Source organism: Anneissia japonica, unplaced genomic scaffold (assembly GCF_011630105.1).
Source record: "Anneissia japonica isolate Jap-2015-1 unplaced genomic scaffold, ASM1163010v1 scaffold5623_len388731_cov182, whole genome shotgun sequence".
Lineage (NCBI taxonomy): Eukaryota > Metazoa > Echinodermata > Crinoidea > Comatulida > Comatulidae > Anneissia > Anneissia japonica.
The window spans coordinates 61,515-78,472 of record NW_022727290.1 but is presented as its reverse complement, the minus strand read 5'-3'; the positions used below and the strand labels follow the sequence as shown (position 1 = coordinate 78,472).

At 34.0% G+C, this 16,958-nt stretch overlaps 2 protein-coding genes across 2 annotated transcripts in view; one reads left to right on the top strand and one right to left on the bottom strand.

Moving 5' to 3' along the window:
• The window catches only part of LOC117113667 (bifunctional D-cysteine desulfhydrase/1-aminocyclopropane-1-carboxylate deaminase, mitochondrial-like), a 37,092-nt gene extending 22,843 nt beyond the window's left edge, over nt 1-14,249 (bottom strand). Inside the window, exons 1-2 of the mRNA XM_033257074.1 lie at nt 14,012-14,249; nt 739-884 (exon numbers count right to left, since the gene is read on the bottom strand). Of these exons, the coding sequence (XP_033112965.1) occupies nt 739-861 (123 nt within the window). The 5' untranslated portion in view covers nt 862-884; nt 14,012-14,249. The remainder of the gene's footprint in view (nt 1-738; nt 885-14,011) is intronic.
• A 1,783-nt stretch (nt 14,250-16,032) lies between these two features.
• LOC117113675 (traf2 and NCK-interacting protein kinase-like) overlaps nt 16,033-16,958 on the top strand; it is a 51,755-nt gene continuing 50,829 nt past the window's right edge. Inside the window, exon 1 of the mRNA XM_033257086.1 lies at nt 16,033-16,293. Coding sequence (XP_033112977.1) covers nt 16,246-16,293 — 48 coding nt within the window. The 5' untranslated portion in view covers nt 16,033-16,245. The remainder of the gene's footprint in view (nt 16,294-16,958) is intronic.

Here is a 16,958-nt window from a genome sequence, read left to right as displayed (position 1 = left end):
AAAAACGAAAAAGCTTTTAATCACGTAAAATTTTCATATCCAAGGGGTTGGGGCGCACGCCCCTCCAAAAATGACTCGCCTTCCCCCTCCCTCAGCCGTCACCCAAAAATCAATGCCAGGTAGTTACAAATCACCTAAAATCACCTTATTTTGCGAATTAGCGCCCCTCAACTGATCATCGAGCACCCCACTTCACCTTCGCCCCCCCCCCCATCAGCACCCTATTTCAAGACTTCTAGATACGCCACTGCATACAAATCAATGTCAGATGCAATTAACATCAACACAGCAAAATAAATAGTACCGTAACCCAGAATCTATGAGAACAGGAAAACAAAATGCAATGTATCAACAACCAACACAGACCAACGCTGTCGTTGGATTATCATAAAATTATGTAAACACAGTGTTGCAGCACCTTTTCAAATGTTATTTAAACAGAAATTAAGTTATTAGCACGTATTTATGGTTCTATTTATTATAACGTCAATGGTTAGCTGGCTTAGGCCATAACCTAATCTATATCTTTTAGTTAAATTTTTCAAATGTCATGAGTGTTACTTTGATGTGTTTTGTGGTTTTACGTATAAGCGTATAATTTACAGGGCCCCATGGAAATAAGTTTTTTAACTGTTTGGGCTTGCTCTGGGTAAATAAATGGAATAAATGAATAAATAAATAGAGAGACAATAGAAAACTGAGTGACATAAGCATAAGCATATATATTATGACACGTACCTTGATTCTTACTGTTGGAGACCCATTCAAATGTGATGCCCAATCGGGTGGCGTGTAAGGGAGAAGCGTGGCAGGGTTTTCCTTCCATTTGAACATGTTACTTGCATCACCATCTTTTTCCATTATCCTCTATCACGAAAACAAGTCTGTTAAAAATTGAAAACGTTACTATTAACATCCCAATATTGGTCTATTTTACCAATCTACGATTCGGAAATACACAGGAACAACTAGGATAGGCACGTGGTGGTAACGTCATGTTCTGGCATAATAAGTCATTTTATTTTCAAATGCTTTATGTACGAATTATCTGACCATGAATTTGTTCAAAGAATAAGATGATATAGTAAATAATGCCATAGTATTCAAACTGCTTAATTGTACTTATTACCATAACGTTTAAATTTAATGGAACGTACCTATTGTCACCAATGTTCATGTGTTAGTGTACCTATTTCATTTATCGTAATGAAGGGCAAGCTCATTTAATTATCAAACTTCAAACATACGTAAAGAAATGTACATATTTCTAAACGATCTTGAGTAACTCAAACTAACTGACGTATATTTAAATTTAAAATTAGTACTTGTAAGTAGATTTTACAATTTCGAATGTGCCTCGAAGTGTAGCAGCATCTTAAAAACTGTCTACCTGACAGCAACAACAACGAATCAATATATACACACTTAAAATCCCATGAAAGATGTTATAATACATCTCTAATTGTCAATTGATAAATTAAACACTGGCCAAGCCTATTCTATAATTAAATAAAACAATACACGTCTATTGTTTGAATTTCTCAGTATTACGTTGTAACGCTATAATAAACAGAGGGAGAAATAAAATCACATTATTAATGAATCAGTTTAATCATGTTCGTGAAGGAATTTTGCATGTTTGGTAACGACTATTAACAAGATTTCATAAACGCAATTATATTACTTGATTTAATGCACATTATCAAACATATTTCCGACAGTCGAAATTACCAGTAACTTATGCAAATATAATTCATACTGAATCAATCGAATAAGATAACTAATATATTTTTTTTTGCCACCCATTATTTACGTCAAGCATTATAAATCAGACAAAATACATGTTTATATATTCTGCACCCTCAAGCCAAAATTCAGAATTTCAAAGCCATCTAAAGTATCGATAATGTATTGAATATGCACCGATGTACAAAAAAATTCAGGATACATAAATACAAACTGGCACACACCTGAATAAATCAGGTAAAGGAGACGCGTACATGCGAGAATACATTAATGTAATATAAACCAACTACAAAAGTCAATACTTAATTTGTTAAGATTATATCCGCCATTCATTAAGATTTTGCCGAGAGTCGGATACAGCAGCAGTACTAGCCGATGGCCAGTTACTTACTGTGATAGTAACTATTTCCATATCTATACTCTTTCTTAATACTTAATTTACTTTTTTCTGGCATCAACATTATTCTTTATTCTATGTATGTATGTATGTATGTATATATATTATATTTAGCCCCGGTTTTTTAAAGTTTTAAGCAGTCTGTTGAGGTGATATTTTTTTTAATTAAACGTTGACAATATTTACGATAACAATAAATAAATTTATCTCATGGATATATACATTGTATATATACATTACATACATATTAAATAAATAATATTTTGTAATATATGTCAGCTTAGTGTAATGAGTCATCGCTAATTGGACAAAATAAGCAGAGGATAAAATAACGTAAAGAGTGAGACTCCTGCAAAAATAAAAGTCAACAAAAGGTTACGATAACGTGTCCGGTTAAAGTTAATTCTAAAACTATTATATGTACATCTTATAGGTTCAGGTAAACGGAATGCAAGTAGGCCCTATTACGTTAATGATGACCTATTGGATACTTGGAGTAGGGGCTAAACCAAAACACCGGGTAACCCCCTGTTTTTCTAGCAAGATGTCCTAGGTTCTTGAAAGTTTACACGATATCATTTGTTTACACTTAAAGTAGGTTAGCCTAATATTCCTTTTCAGAATAAGCTTGGTTATAAAACTAGATAGACGAGAAGGGTATCGGCCTATGTTTCGGAGTCCCTGCTTTAACACCACTCTGTCAGTCGACTCGATCACACCCTTATTTGTTAGAATTTCGGATTTGTTGTTGCTCTCTTTCACATAATTATGTGATGGTCTAGGCTACATCAACTTGGGCACTGTTAGAGAGTACAGACACACGTATCACATAGGTAGGCCCTAAGAGGTTGTAAATCTTGCATTTCATCATAAATATCATCTTTCATTGCTTTACAGATAAACCTATAACTGGAATAACTGCCTACAATATCAAGAGCAGCCGATGAGTCAATAATCCATATGTGTTGTATTGCATATTGGCATAACACATAAAATGTTGTTTTAAAAGAAATGCCAGTCGTGGGTACTTCTATACGTTATTATTGCTGAATTAAAAATAGTTTTAAGAAATTAAAAAACTCGCAACCAAAGTGGCCTCAACTCAATCTAGCTACCTAAACTCTCAAAGATTGTGATTTTTCACAATTTTTCACAATATCGATAGCTGAATTGATTAGCACAGATGCATATGACACTGTAAACATGCAACATTCTTTGGAGAGTTTATGGATTATATTTCACAAACGGATATTTCATTTCTCCCATATTCCTACAAACGAAAGATATCCTAAATATTTAAAAAATATTATTAATTAAAGATGATTAAATTAATTAAAACAAGTTTTATTATTATTTGGTCTGTTAATATTTTCATTATTATTATTATTATGATAATAATTGTCATCGAATCCCGCTAAAGAGACTTTTTCATGCATCGGAAAAAACATAACTATACTAGATAAGAATGTAACATAATGTTCCCATTCGAGCACTGTTATTAATTACCTACCTGTTTACACGTAGGCCTATATGTATGTTCTAATCGGATTTGAATTAAAAAAAATGCCTAAATGGGCCAGTTAGTTATGTTGTCAGCGTAGACAGCAAAATGTCCCTGGTTCGGATTATAAGTTTGATTTCGATATTCGTTGTAATCACCAAGTATAACCCACGGAAGTTCGAAGAAGATCCCTCTGGTGATGGTTGGTACACCGGGAGACTCGAACTTGTATTTCAGCCCTCCAGCTAAAACACAAGGAAAGCAGCGATGGGAATTGAACTGAGCACCATGAGATCTGCGCGGTTCAGAGCACACACAGTGGCACAACCAGTTTAGCCGATTAAGCTATGCTGCTCTCTGACCAGCAAGAACTAAGCTAAGCTGCTCTCGGTTCGAATCCCGTTTCGGTGAGAGCTGCCCCCCTCCCCCGTCGGGGAGAAAAGGCGCAATTCGTCTGGGAGAAAAAATATTATATGTATTATTTACATATTAGTAGACTCTAAAATCGATTAAATAAGTCTTTGAAACCCCTAAATTGTCGAAATTATCGGGGGCCTCGCCCCCAGGACCACTGTTGAAGTCTTTTAATCGAAGCTCGACCACGCCCACTTTGCTTTCGTCGGGGAAACCTGACACCTCGTCGGGGGCCCCGGCCCCCCGTCGGGGACCTCGTCCCCCCGTCGGGCAAATCCTGGCGCCACCCCTGCGGTTAGAGTTTTCAGTTGACCATATGGACCGTATAATAAGATTTCCGTAGAAAAACAAATTATTTATTTGGTTAAAATAATCTAGAATATTGTTTGATAAAAATGAGTCAATCATCATATTATTCGCAGCGTGGGGAGGGAACTTTACCAATGGAAAGCGGTGAGAAAAACCACAATTTGTTGGGGAGAGAAAAAAAAAGTATATGTATTTTCTACATATCAGTAATCACCAAAATCGATTAAATATGCCTTTGAAACCCCTAAATTATCATATTTTTCGGGGGCTTTTCCCCCGGAACACTTTAGAGAGACTTTCAACGACTCCCCCTTTTTTCCGTTGGGAACATCGGACCCCCCATCGGGCAAATCCTGGTGCTACCACTGATGGAGCTGTCTCTTATACACATCTAGATGTGTATAAGAGACAGTATATATATATATAAACAAAAAACTCCGGAGAGTTTTTTGTTTATATATTTTTTGTAATAAATCTCTCAAGGCCGGAAAAAAATCATTTCAAACTAATAAACAACCACAACAAATGTTCGTACTAAATGAAATAAAATTTCTACAATCGTTAAGTTTATTGTAAATAAAGAGGTGGGTGAGCTGGATTTGCATGCAATAGAAGAGGCAGAATTCAATGTGCTATTTCATCGTACTTTATTACCATTTAATATAGGTTACCACAAATGAACTATATCAACAAATGGCTTCATATCTATAACAATTGCGATTGTATAATACAATCATTAAATTGACTAACAGGAATAAATTAAATATAATAAAACAACTGTTAGTTATTTCAGGATTGTAGATCTTTATTCCTCAGGTCATAATCTTTTTGAAGACTATTTTCTATGAGCAAATATTGGAAATTGAAGAGTGACAAAGAGGCAATATTTCTGAAGGACACAGAGCGTTATTGGCAGCCAGTTTGTTAGTACAAGTTTAAAGCCAGCAAACTTTGATTGGTGTTTTTTCTCAGATAGTATCATGTATTTCTTATAATAAAAAATTAATATGGTATACCTGACACCCCTACTGAAGATCAAAACCAAATTCCAAATTATTTAAATGATGATACAGATTCACATGTCAGCTTTGGTTGGCATCTCCTCTGATCCATAGAAAAGCCTTTTCCCATAGAAATTGGGAAGGGAAGACTTCATTCCTAAGTTATTTATGTATAATATTCCTTAGTGCACATCCTAGTAATAAACTCAGAAATTTAAGTTCAATTGAAGATGAAGTTCATTTTACCAAATTGTACATTCTATTCAGAAATGTTTTTATTCCTAAACTGAATTATACTCTTCTTTAAATCGATAAACGAATACCAACTTTACACAAAAAGTAGTAAAATTTTGTTTAATTTGCTTATAAAATTAGAACAGAATACTTATCAACAAAAATGAATTATTGAAATACTATATAATACGCAAAATATAGGGACCAGGGGAATATGTAATGCTAAGAAATAAAACCCAGTCTAGGGTAAAGCTAACAGGCTAAACTAGGGTGCTATACACACATTGGGAATGTCTATCACAACAATAAAAAAGGATTGTTGATTATGGGCCTTCCCAAGCTGTGGATGATATCGGGCTGCTTTGGCTTTAGGGGAGCGAATAATTGAAAATGCGGAAATGATCCCTATTCGAATGAAAACTTAACGGTAATTTTTAGTATTTTAACCCACTTCGTGGAATTAATTTGTTGCCATGAGGGGGAGGAAAGGGGGTGCACCCCCTGCTCCCACCCCTAGCCTACATCCATGGATATTTAGCACAAATAAAAAAAATCATTAAGCATTCACATCTGACCAGGCATCCATACACCTAAGCAAAAAGGGGCACTCTTCAATTTTGAATATTCTTGCTTGGACAAAATATTCTTCAAAAGATTATGAAGAAAAAAGATCTACAATCCTGATTTGAACCCATGATCATTCAACTAGAAACCTGACACCTTACTACCGTGCACCATATGCATCCACTCAAAGATTCTGAAATTATTTTGATAAAAGAACTGATTTTCTCTTAAAAGCGTTTTAATATTTATAATCATATTTTGCTATTTGATACCGAGTATCAACCCATGGCGATCGGATGTGAAATATGTATCTGAAAATATTAAATAAAAAAATAAATATTAAATATAAACAATATACAACTTGTAAACAAAGAAGGATAAAAAATAAAATACAGCAAACCATCTTCTACAGCTGGCTGTTTTATTAAAACAACTTATTATTGAACAATTATGCAGAACTGTAGATAGAAAATCAAAGTCCTTATTCATAAATAAATTGTACTATATGCCAAACAGCATAAAGAAATGTTTTATTCCAAACTCAATAGGTTGTTTGTGTACAATTAAAAAATATTAATAATAGCTGATTCACAATAAAATATTTGCAGATGGTAGACAGCAAGGGATAAAATTATGATTTTAAACAATGCTGTTCAAAAGTTGTAGACGTGATATTGATGGTAGTAATTCACCAACTGATAACATGGGTTTTATTTTTACTTATATACAATTTTAAAATAATTCCATTGATTTTAAAATGTTAAAAAATGCCTTAAATATAAAAAAAAACACATTTATTTGCTTATTTAAATGTTTAAAACAAAAGTAATCCTCTTCCAATAAAGCAAATATAAAGAAATATTACAGGTATTTTATTTCTAAAATCCTTAAATTAATCACCAAATAATTTAAGGCAAAGAATACATTAACAGAATTATCTATTCAAGTGGGTTTTGCATCAGGAGATTTATAGGAATGATGTTTTTGCCCTACCTAACGTTTTATCTTACAAGTGATTCTGGTGGGAATCGAACCCATGATCTTCAGATAACTAGCCTGGTATCTTAACCACTAGACCAAGCTTGGGCTTAGTGACTAGTGTTGAATCCAATCACCAAGTAGCATGAGGTACTGCCAATGCTATGCGATGGGGTTAGTATTATCTATGTCTGTTATATTGTGGGGAAAATCTTATTTAATTTAACATTAAAAGCCAAGTAACAACTAACTTAAATTTAATAAAGAAATTTTATTAAAAAGCATACTTTTGATGATTATAAAGTTAACAATTCAAATAATGTATTTATTTTTCAAATTCATTCTCAACACAGACAGTATACAATAGAACCCCTACAAAAAAATAATACCTCAAAACCAAAAAAAAAAACAAAAAAAAAAAAACAAAACATGTTTTCCTTGACCCCTAAGTAGGGATTGACTGTAACTTTCAAACCTGGTACAGGTCTCCCTCCAGTAAAAGACCACTTTGGGACCGGCATTTTCATGGTCTTAGAGCTTCGATCTCTAATTAGAATAATAAAAACAAAAGACATTTGTTAATATGGGATGACAGAAAAGTGGTCATTAATTGGAGGTGGTCTTTAATTGGAGGGGTCTTAACTTAGAGGGAGACCTGTATACTTTCCTTCATTTCCTTTGTATAAAAAGTGTCCCATAACTCCTTAATAGTAGCTTCAAATTCCCAAAAGAGGAATCTACTACATTTTTCAAGTCTAGTCTTGATGTCATCGTCACTGTTTCCCCTCCGTTTCTATTCATCATAATTTTTTTCCTTTCATTTCCATTTCATTTCTGTTTTCCCTCTATCATTTAGAAGAACCAGGAAAAAGAATAGGAAGTGGCCCAGAATAATCGTCATAAGAGAATAGAGATCCACTATCTAAGAGAAACTTGTATTTCATAATGAATAAGACTCCTGAAATATCTGTTGAGTGTATTTCTAAAAAATATCTACTGCCCTCTAATTAGATAAATCACAGCAATATTTTTAAGCTGGTCAATATCAATATTTTTTCTCATGTTTCAGTCCCTATACAATAGAATCAATTAAACTCTCAACAGATAAAGTAATCAATATCACAAAATTATGTAAATATTAATATACCAGACTAAAAATATTGGTGAAATAAAAGAAATATATATTGCTTTATTATTATCTGAAGAAAACAATCTGAATAATACCATAAGTTTAATATCAACAAGCATACAGTACATCTAATGATTATGTCTGATACAGTTGACCATATGGACCGTATAATAATATTTCCGTAGAAAAACAAATTATTTATTTGGTTAAAATAATCTAGAATATTGTTTGATAAAAATGAGTCATTCATCATATTATTCGCAGCGTGGGGAGGGAACTTTACCAATGGAAAGCGGTGAGAAAAACCACAATTTGTTGGGGAGAGAAAAAAAAAGTATATGTATTTTCTACATATCAGTAAACACCAAAATCGATTAAATATGCCTTTGAAACCCCTAAATTATCATATTTTTCGGGGGCTTTTCCCCCGGAACACTTTAGAGAGACTTTCAACGACTCCCCCTTTTTTCCGTTGGGAACATCGGACCCCCCATCGGGCAAATCCTGGTGCTACCACTGATGGAGTGATCAAGACTACCTCACTCCCACCTGGTTGGGACTGCGGTATATATAACTCTAACATTATATTTGAATGCAATTTTATTTTCCCCTTATTTCTTATTAGGGTGAAGGGAGATATTGTGGACTACACCCCACCCCAACCCCATTACATCTGCCTTTGATTCTCTAACAATCAATCAACCCAATCAATCAGTAATCCCAAGCAAATTTATCAGCTGATCAATCAATTATATAATCAAATTAATCAATCAATAAGTCAATCAATCAAAATATCATTTATAACTAAATCTACCATAGATTTGTCCATGTACAAAGATATTAGACTAGTCATAAAATTTCTGGCAATATTTTTCTTGGATTGAAATTCTGATTGTCCAGAGCCATTTATTCATGTAAAACATTTGTGAGTTTTAAATATGCAATAACTGGATGACATTTACGTCTTGTCGAAAATGTTTATAAATTAGATATGAAAACTCAGGGGTATTATATTATTAGATAAGAATGCGCGTATCCGTCCATATTATGTTGGCCTAAATATAGACCAAATACTATAAATGATATTAAAATAATATAAGATATAGGAAAATGGTTAATTATTTATATCAGTATTGTATCATCATCTGCATCATTATCATGGTCATTATTGTTATATTCATCAAAATTTTGTTGTCCATGCCAAACTGACCCAAATCCTAAAATTCAAGGTCGCAGGCTATGATTCAACTTTTCAAACTTAATTATTAAGTTTGATACTTTAACCATGGAGGAATTAGCCATGCTTTAACCGTGTATTTTACCCCATTGATTACCATTTACCAACCAGAATGTATAAAACGAGGATGTAAATCCTACAATTAAGTTTAGACATGTAATGTAAAAAACTGACGGACCCTTAAGCTTGGATCCCTCTAGGACGCAACGCAACGACGAAGACGCAACGTATCGACGCAACGTATCGACGCAAAGTGACGCAACGCGAGGGTTTTGCGGCTCACAAGTGGGAACCGACGTCGCAAACTTGGCAACGCAACGCAACACATTGCTTGCGAAACGTACGCTCGCTCGCTCACAGCGTATGTAATTGAATGGTGATTGGTCATTTCGTCACCCGAAGTCAATGCAAGACACCCCCCCCCCACCCCTGGAACGATTAAAGCCCGGCTTAGAAAAGTTAAACACGGTGGCGCGCCAGGCCTAGTTACTATAGGAACACAGCCCGACTAGAGATATGCCACCTAGTTCAGACTGGCAGGTGGATAAACCGGGTGAGTTGAGCCGGGTTTATCCACCTAGTCTGAACTAGGTGCGGCCTCAATGATTTCAGTGGTTAAAACATACGCGAACACGTGCGTTTGTGGGACAACACGTGTGCTTGTTGGACACGCGCGTATTCCTGGTACTGTTCTGATTGGTCAGTTTTTAGTACCGAACCCTGTCTCTTATACACATCTAGATGTGTATAAGAGACAGGAGTATCAACCCATGGCGATCGGATGTGAAATATGTATCTGAAAATATTAAATAAAAAAATAAATATTAAATATAAACAATATACAACTTGTAAACAAAGAAGGATAAAAAATAAAATACAGCAAACCATCTTCTACAGCTGGCTGTTTTATTAAAACAACTTATTATTGAACAATTATGCAGAACTGTAGATAGAAAATCAAAGTCCTTATTCATAAATAAATTGTACTATATGCCAAACAGCATAAAGAAATGTTTTATTCCAAACTCAATAGGTTGTTTGTGTACAATTAAAAAATATTAATAATAGCTGATTCACAATAAAATATTTGCAGATGGTAGACAGCAAGGGATAAAATTATGATTTTAAACAACACCTAAAATCGCCATATTTTGCGAATTAGCGCCCCTCAACTGATCATCGAGCCCCCCTCTCCCCACATCACCTTCGCGCCCTCCCATCAGCCCCCTCCCCCTCCATTTCAAGAACTCTAGATATACCGGTACGCTACTGCAAGAGACGGACTAAGACAATTGATAAAAGGACGATTGAACAAGATTAAATGCGAAGTTCTTTGATTATCTTGGAAGAAGAAAGTTAATAATTTACTATAACGTCGTAGTCAAATTTCGCATTTTTCCACATTGGAACCTAATGTGCCGCCTAATTATACCAGTGTTACAAATTAAGAATAATCGCAAATATTAAAATTAAAAAAAGTAGAAAAAATGATTATCTTATTTTGTGTTTAATTGAACTTAATTAATTTCAGTACTCCTAGAATTTAAATCCTTTTCACACGACTTAAAATATTTTAGATCCTATGGGATATCAAATCCAATAAATTATGCATTATGAATCGACAGCACTTAAAAATAGCCTATTGCCTTGTTTTTCAGGATGCTACTCTCATCGATAGACTTGACTGGAAAAGACTTCATTGCTCCGGTTCTTATTTGTATTCTATTAAAGTACGATTTATTGTTGCAAACATTATTTTATAATGAAATTCAAACTGATCTATCATTCTGCTAAAAAAGGGATATAAGGTACTAGATTTAGACAAATGTGTTCTTTTTAAAACACATCGTCAATGCGAATTCTTTGCATTCAAGTTGTCAAATTTAGACAAGTTCCAAGGAATTTCATACGAATTTTGGTTTCAAAATTTTTATCATTCTGGTTTATTTGGATTAGTGTGAGTTTTATTCTTGTTTGATATTTTGTGTAAAGCTATTTTTATGGCTATGGTCATACATATGTTTAATATTTATTGGAACAGTATAAAAATATGCGAATAATTCTGCTTTAGTATTGTTGTATAAGGTCTCGTCGTGTAGACCAGTTCTAAACAAAAGCATTAGAAATGTCATATAAACAACGCTTTAATTGTTAAGATAGGCATTTGGATAGCCACGGGAACGTATCTTGAAGCAGAAACAGAAAAAAGCTAGGCCTATATTTCGTTTATAATAACATAACTCATTTATAATAATAGCAAGGTAACAGGCATATTAGACTAAAGATAAATTTACCGGTACATTTAAAACAAAATATGGGTTATTAAAATACAAAAAAAGAAAAAAAAAGTTCAAGAAGCAATATTGACATGTTCCAAAAAGTAGTATGCCAGAGAGCTCAAAATTGTATTAACAATTTTAACTCGTTTTCTTGAAAATCAGCACTTTTATTCTTTTCTGATATATTTGCATCTTTACATGCGTGTGCCAACGGCTCACTAGATCTTTACAATTCCAGTTATTTTGCCTTCTATGCATAATTGATAGAGAATGTGTAGGTATGTTGATGAAAATCAAACACAACAATTTTGTTTTCTGTTTATAAACGCACACAACGTTTCTGTAACATATTCATTCAAAATGTATAGACCTACATAATAAAATATTACATGTTTCATAGAAAACATTTACTTTATTCCTGATAAAGTCCGAAATAAGTCATCGATTACCATCCAATTGTAAAGTCAATACGTAATCATAATTTAGGTTGGGATTTTGGTTATAGTTTATTAATACTATTTAATTGTTTGACTCTCATCGTTGTATTTTTATATAGTTATATAGGCCTATATAATTTAGCTATTTGCTTGCTGACGTTTTCCGATTAAAGGCATTCGTACACTTTATGACAAAAACTCTAAATAGGCCTACTATTTTCTTAATTTATTAAACAGATGTTTTAGAAGAAGTCATACCGTAATTATTGGCAGAGATCGCTTTAAGTTCGAATTCTGCATGTGTATAGAGAACAATAAAGGAAAACAAATTACGTAAGTCTATATTAGCCGCTATATAGCTGTTGAAACATATCAGAATGCAAATTATGGTCGTCTGCAAAAGTTGTAATTTTTATGTAAAATCGAAAATAAACTTAACGGCGGTATGGTGAAGTAAATAAATTTCCCTTTTCCGAAGTAATGACGCATTTTGACGCAAAACGCTGGTTGAAGTGGCCCAAGGTATACGCAAGCCTCGACGACGTCTATTAGGCCTATTTAAAATAATGAACAACTAATGGGAAATGGGCCTATCGAATATACCAATGAAAGTGTATCGGTTAAATTATATTACTTAAAATTATTGTTATTAAACATATGTTAACGTACCTTACGACCAAGATAAATTTTATACCGTAGATTACAAAAAAACTACTATACTTGTGAATCTTTTGGCTGTTTGCCGACGTGTGATGTAAATGTAATGTTGGCACACTCCATTAAATTGACATTATTGATAATTCATTATTGAACAGTTCTGTAGGTTAACGAGCATTTTCAATCAAATCGACACCTCCTCACAGGCATGTGGCAAAATAGGCCTATAAATTTGGCCGCAAAGTTTTGTGATTGTTCAGTAAAGTAAATTGAAGTAGATTGAATTATGCAGAGCGAGTACAAAATATTCATACAGAAAAGGTATCGTTCAAAATATGTTGGTGTAATTAATAACAATAAAAAATGAATAGTAACGTTCAGATGGTACCATACAGAATGGCAACAATGTACAAAACAATGCTAATGGGCCAATCAGAGTTCAAGGACTTTAAAGTATACACTTATAAGTCCTTGCTTTAAATCTATGTTTTTATACAGTTTATACAGTATAAAACTTTGGACACCATTAGGCCTATTAAGTGTAGGCCTACATCCCTATTAAGGGGACACCCCTATTAAGGGGGAATTTATTCAGCCTAAATGAGGGAAATTATATCTTTGAAATAGCAATCCAGGACATTAGTTAAGGGAACACTTTTTTGGTCCCAAATGTGTCACCTTAATAATTAATATGGGTTTTAAGTTTTAATAATCATAAAGTAAATTATACACTTGCCTAAATTTAGCTAATTTCTGCTCAAAATGATGCTGATCAAACAAAATTAACTGAACATGTAAAAATTCGCAAATCTGAATAAAATTTGGACGTGAGTTAATACATAAAAATAGACAGTACTGGATTGTAATATAAAGTGAATATGATAATTTCCGATATTGATATACAAATATAAAATCAAATCAAATACTTCAGAAGTTAGTGAAGAAGCATCGATACATATTTCTGCACATAACACGATAAATATTTGAAAAACAATTGTATTTTGGATTCTTCACTCTTAAAAAAAAGAAAAATCTTAAAAAAAAAAAAAACAAAAAAAAAACAAAAAAAAAAAAAACCTCAGCAGTTTAATATAAAACAAACTGTAACTGAAGAGGTCCAGATCTTACCAGAAAAGGCGTCCAACAGTACTGGAACTAGGCTATCGATCAGGGACACTTGAAGATCACTCCAACAACTACACAGCCTATTCGTTTGACGCAACGTCCAAACACCATCTGTGACCCATCAACGAGTCGGAATAAATGATGATCAGTCTCTAAACAGGTTGCATAGAAAGTGAACGGGAAGCTACATTTACACGACACTACATTCACGAGCAAATGTGTGCTGGAGTGACTTAATTAGAAACTCGTACACAACGAACACGCAACTGTTACGGGATGAACTTGAGTGCGCACTCCAGTGTATTCTGTTGCTCCTGTTACGTGGACTTGTACAATCACGTATGCCAATTACTAATACTGCCTATGATAGAGCAAAAAGCCAGCAATATAATTTAAAAGTTTCACATAATAAATGCAACATAAACTTAAGATGTTGATATTGCGTCATTTTTTTCAAATACATTGCCCATTTATAGCAGAGTAATGATAGAGACCTGGTTCATATGCGCTATTAACACTTATCCATCATTTTCGGTGTCTAATTATCCAATTGATGTAGATCCACAACATATCATATGCAAAGTCCACGCGATACTGTCTTATGTATAAAAATTTGCATACAAAAAATATATATAGCTATTTAGGCCTATCGATCGTTTTGTAGAATAAACAATTGTATTTTATAATTATTAGTTTAGGTAATCTCAATCGGCCTAATTATGTAAACCGACACAATTCGAAACAGGATTTGTCGACATTGTAAAGAAATAGGCATGAAGTCAAAGGCAAATAGCTTCCTTCCTTCACATCATCAATCAGCAACATAAGTTGGAAGAGTATTCGAATGGTGATCGGAAGTGTTTTGGGTCCGAAATTTGGGTGAAAAAAATTCATATGATCTGTAGCCCATATCATATAATGAATTCATGAGTTTACATTTTTTATTTTTCCAAAGGTATCACCGATTGAATTCTATTTGCAGGCATACTATATTCAGTATTTTTTGCCGGCTTGAAAATAGCTTATGAATATATTAACTATCATTCTGCGATGCTGTCAAGCCAAACAACGTCTTCTTCCAGTTGAGTGCAAACTTAAAGATCATAGCGCTTTGGTGGAATGTGGTGCGAGTGAGATTATTTTTTTTTAACCAAGAATCCCTTTAAAAATGTTGACAGTAGATTCTGCTATTACATTACGTCAGGTAGATTCTACTATTACATTACGCCAGGCCCCCACCACAAATTCGTCGGGGAGAAAAAAAAATGTATACAGTATGTATTTTCTACATATTAGTAGACTCCAAAATCGAGTAAAGCCAGTTTAGGGGTTTCAAATTTATAACCCCTAAACTGTCATATTTTTGGGGAATCTTCCTCAGGAACACTTTCGAGATATTTTGTGCCAAGCCAGACCACATCAATATATAAAGTTAGCAATTAAAAGAGAGCAGATAGCTCAGCTGGATAATATGGTGGTAGCCACTGTGTGTGCTCTGAACCGTGGAGATCTCAGGTCCCAGTTCAATTCCTGTCGCAGCCACTCCTTGTGGTTGAGCTGGAGCTGACATAAGTTACATTACCGCACCATCTTTCGGATGGCACGTTTAAGCCGTGTGTATTTAAAGACCGCAGTACACTCATCGGAAAAGAGTAGGGGATGTACTGCCCAATCACCACCAGAAGGACCCCACTTCAAGTCTTCTTCTAGACTTTCGTGGGATATCCTTGGTGTTTACACTGTAAAAAATCCAACACAAATAAATAGAATGAAACGAAACAAATAGAAATGTACAGTTTGTCCAAAACACTGATAGACGTTCGTCTTGTGGTCATAAAACAGATAGGACGCCCTCTTCCAAAACTTATTACTTTTTCTCTTCGGTAATAGCGCATGAATGACGCCCTCTTGCTAAATGGGAAACTTTTGAACCTTGACCGACGCTTCTATTTGTTACGCCTAAATCGCGGAGAACGCTATCTTGTGTTTATAAGATCTTTGCATTTTTATTAGTGTGTGGGGGCGCGATTTCCATGGGCAATAGGCCGGAAGTGGAAGACTTGTAGAAAGTGAATCACGATTTTGTAAAGCATTCAAATGAAAAATAGCATACTTTGTTGATGAAGTGTCGGATTCGTTATTTATCTGCTGAATTGTTCAAAAATCCATCTGATCGTTTAATACGGATGTATTAAAATCACTCTTTGTTTTGGGGAAAATTATTGCCCGAAACAAACATGGCTTCCATGCGAAGTCTAGATGATATTGACTTGGCCCAGCTGAGGGTGAGTATTGTCATTGAATTAGTATTGCATTGTCTGTTGTATGTTCTGTAGCTTGACTTAATTTAAAGATCTTCAGATTTAAACTGCCAACTTTTTTCATGCTACAATTACAGTACTGCATAACATAGACCTAGGCCCTAGCTAGGTACATTTGCTAACGTTTTATTGTTTTATTATAAATGTACACAACACTATCAACATTTATATTTCCAACAAATGTATATATTGTAAACTATAATTACCGTACCGTAATTTAACTAAACAGCCCAGCCTTCTGAATCATTAACCTATCAGTCCAGGCCTAGGTAGGCCTAGTAGTAGTAGGCCCTGGCCTATGCCTAGGCCTACACTTTAATTCCCTGGCTATGGCCTAAGCCCTTAATTTAATCTTGTTTAGGCTAGCCCAAACCTACTGAAAATGTAGGTACCCTCCTTTCTAGGCCTAGGTAAGCCTACTGTAGGCCGATCAATGTATATAATATTAATATTTTATAAATTATTATTACCGTAGGCCTACCGTATGTTAATTAAAACAATGGCAACTTGATAGCCCAATGTACAGTAGGCCTACTATATTTGATGATGCCGGAGGTGACATCAATTATTCGAATCCAGAACTTTTTAAAATTTAAAGTATGTCTCCTTTACTTTTTGTCTTGGCATCT